This window comes from Limulus polyphemus, unplaced genomic scaffold (genome assembly GCF_000517525.1).
Source record: "Limulus polyphemus unplaced genomic scaffold, Limulus_polyphemus-2.1.2 Scaffold3066, whole genome shotgun sequence".
In the NCBI taxonomy this organism is placed as follows: domain Eukaryota; kingdom Metazoa; phylum Arthropoda; class Merostomata; order Xiphosura; family Limulidae; genus Limulus; species Limulus polyphemus.
The window spans coordinates 110,193-112,390 of NW_013668676.1; the positions used below are offsets into that span (position 1 = coordinate 110,193).

At 35.2% G+C, this 2,198-nt stretch overlaps 1 protein-coding gene across 2 annotated transcripts in view; it reads right to left on the reverse strand.

Annotated features, from left to right (window-relative positions):
• Window positions 1-1,080, reverse strand: part of LOC106468584 (transcription initiation protein SPT3 homolog) — a 31,859-nt gene extending 30,779 nt beyond the window's left edge. For both annotated transcript variants that reach the window (XM_022396928.1, XM_022396927.1), the window contains exon 1: window positions 1,060-1,080. In XM_022396928.1, coding sequence (XP_022252636.1) covers window positions 1,060-1,065 — 6 coding nt within the window. In that variant the 5' untranslated portion in view covers window positions 1,066-1,080. The remainder of the gene's footprint in view (window positions 1-1,059) is intronic.
• Between the last annotated feature and the right edge of the window lie 1,118 nt (window positions 1,081-2,198).

Consider the following 2,198-nt stretch of genomic DNA (forward strand, 5'->3'; position numbering starts at 1 on the left):
AACCCTCAGATTGCGAATCGAGCGCCCTAACCACCTGGCCATGCCGGGCCTAACATATTAAGAATTAAAATAACATGTTTTCTCTCACAATTAAAGGTCATCAGATTTAACCGCGCTATTTTATCTTTTTTTTTAACTATAAAACAATTTTTGTTGTTAAGCGCAAAGTTACACAATGGGCTATTTGTGCTGTGCTCACCACAGGTATCGAAATCCGGTTTTTAGTGTTATAAGCCTTCAGACATACAACTAAGCCACTGAGCTCTATAAAATAATGCAGATTTATATTCACAAAACAAGCTCAACGCTCTCTAGTGGCAAGTGAAACAAACTTTTTGTTTCTTGCAAGATTTATCAGTTACAGACTTACAGCAAAAATTAGCATTCAACATTCACTATTATATTATAATAAGAGTAATGCAAGCTTTATTAACCAGCTCCTCTGGTGGAAAAGAAATGCTAATATAAAAAAGGGTTTTCTCCTGTAACGTTATTGCCCCTGATGGGAGGCTTAATGTATCAGCCTTTATAGGGAAAAATACTATAATCATTACGAGAAGAAAATTTTATTTTTGTAAAGTATCAATAGGTGTTTTGACATTCATATGTTTGTTACTGCTCACAACGCTGGGGTTAGTAAATGAATGCGTATTTTACAAATAACATGAAACAAAGATTGGGCGAAATTTGTACAAAACATCTTTGAGTGTATAAAATATATCGGGAAAAAAACATGAAAAAATTTAAGTCTTCCAAAAACGTTCATAAAACTTTGGAAAGCCCCTTTTTAAAATCCCAAATAATATGTTAAGCTGAACTAGTATATAAATTTCCAAAGTTGAAATTTGAGGTAACAGTAACTGTAAATTTCAAAAATTGTACTAATCTGTGTAAGTAGTATTTTTGGTTGTTTTCTAAGTCTGTGATTGCTAAAACCTTAAATCAACATTCAGTTGTTTACAAACTACTTCGTCTTGTTGAACAGCTATTCATTTAACAAACATACGTCATAAGGCTCCACACGCTATTCTGATTAGATATATGAAATGGTAAACATACACGCATCCATTCTGATGCCAATCCCCTTGTGTTCAGATAATATAATAAAACGTCCATTAGAGCCCCCCAAAAACAGAGAGAGCTTGTAAAACTTTAGGTTTTGTAAATCAAATATATTCGACATTTCAGGGCTGCTGTGATAGAGTAACCAGTGATGCCTCATCGCTTCTAACGGTGTTTGTCTAGCCATTTGTTTGTTTGTTTCTTCTCTGTGTGCTTTTTCTCGTAAAGTCTGGTATAGAAAGACATAAGAAAAGCCTCATTTCTAGACCCTCGTATATGCCTTACAGTGTAGGCCAATGTTCACGTAAAAAGCCACAGGGTGACTGGAGATTGAAGAGTTTTGACCATTTGCGGTAGCGTGGCATTAGGCTTAGCACCCAACAGTCCTGTTTAACACTGATGTCACAGGAGAAAGCACTTGGCAAGTAATCTCATGGGCCGCGTCTATCCTCATTAAGGCTAGCAGGTTACTCCAGCGGGAGTCTTGCAAGCAATCCTTCATTGGTAGGGTACTGACAGACAGCCTCGCCAACTTCACGCGACGCTAGTGCTCTATGGGTGACTGCTGCTCGCTAGGAGGGGACGATGCGCATTAAGCCCTAATGTCTGAAACATTTGGCAGCCCGAATCAATTCTCTTGACACTAACAGAATGCCTACCATTACAATCTTAACTGCGACCGAACGTACCATCTGCTAATATCTACTGAGTGGTTTTTGTTTTATTCTCTTTTATTTCTAACTTCGTTTCACGTTTGGCCAGTTTAAAATCATAATACCACATTGAATACACATACATAGATAGTATCATAAAAACGTTTGCAAGATTGCGAGTTAATTAATAAATAGCCAGTGGTAGATGGATTAATACCTTGAAAGACATGCAAACAAAGGTGATAATAAATGATAAATAAAGTTAAATACGGAGCTGAAAGAGAAAGTGAAATGGTGGATGAGTCAAATAATAGAGAGAAAAAAAAATCAAGATTGGATACTAATCAAAATATAAAATTTATTAGATTTTGTTGTTTTTGCTTCCAAAAATAAAAATAAAGTCTATGTTATTTTCTTAAATATAGCAAATTTTCAGAAAGTATTCTAAGATTAAATAACTTTGTTAGAAATAAACGTTTTCTT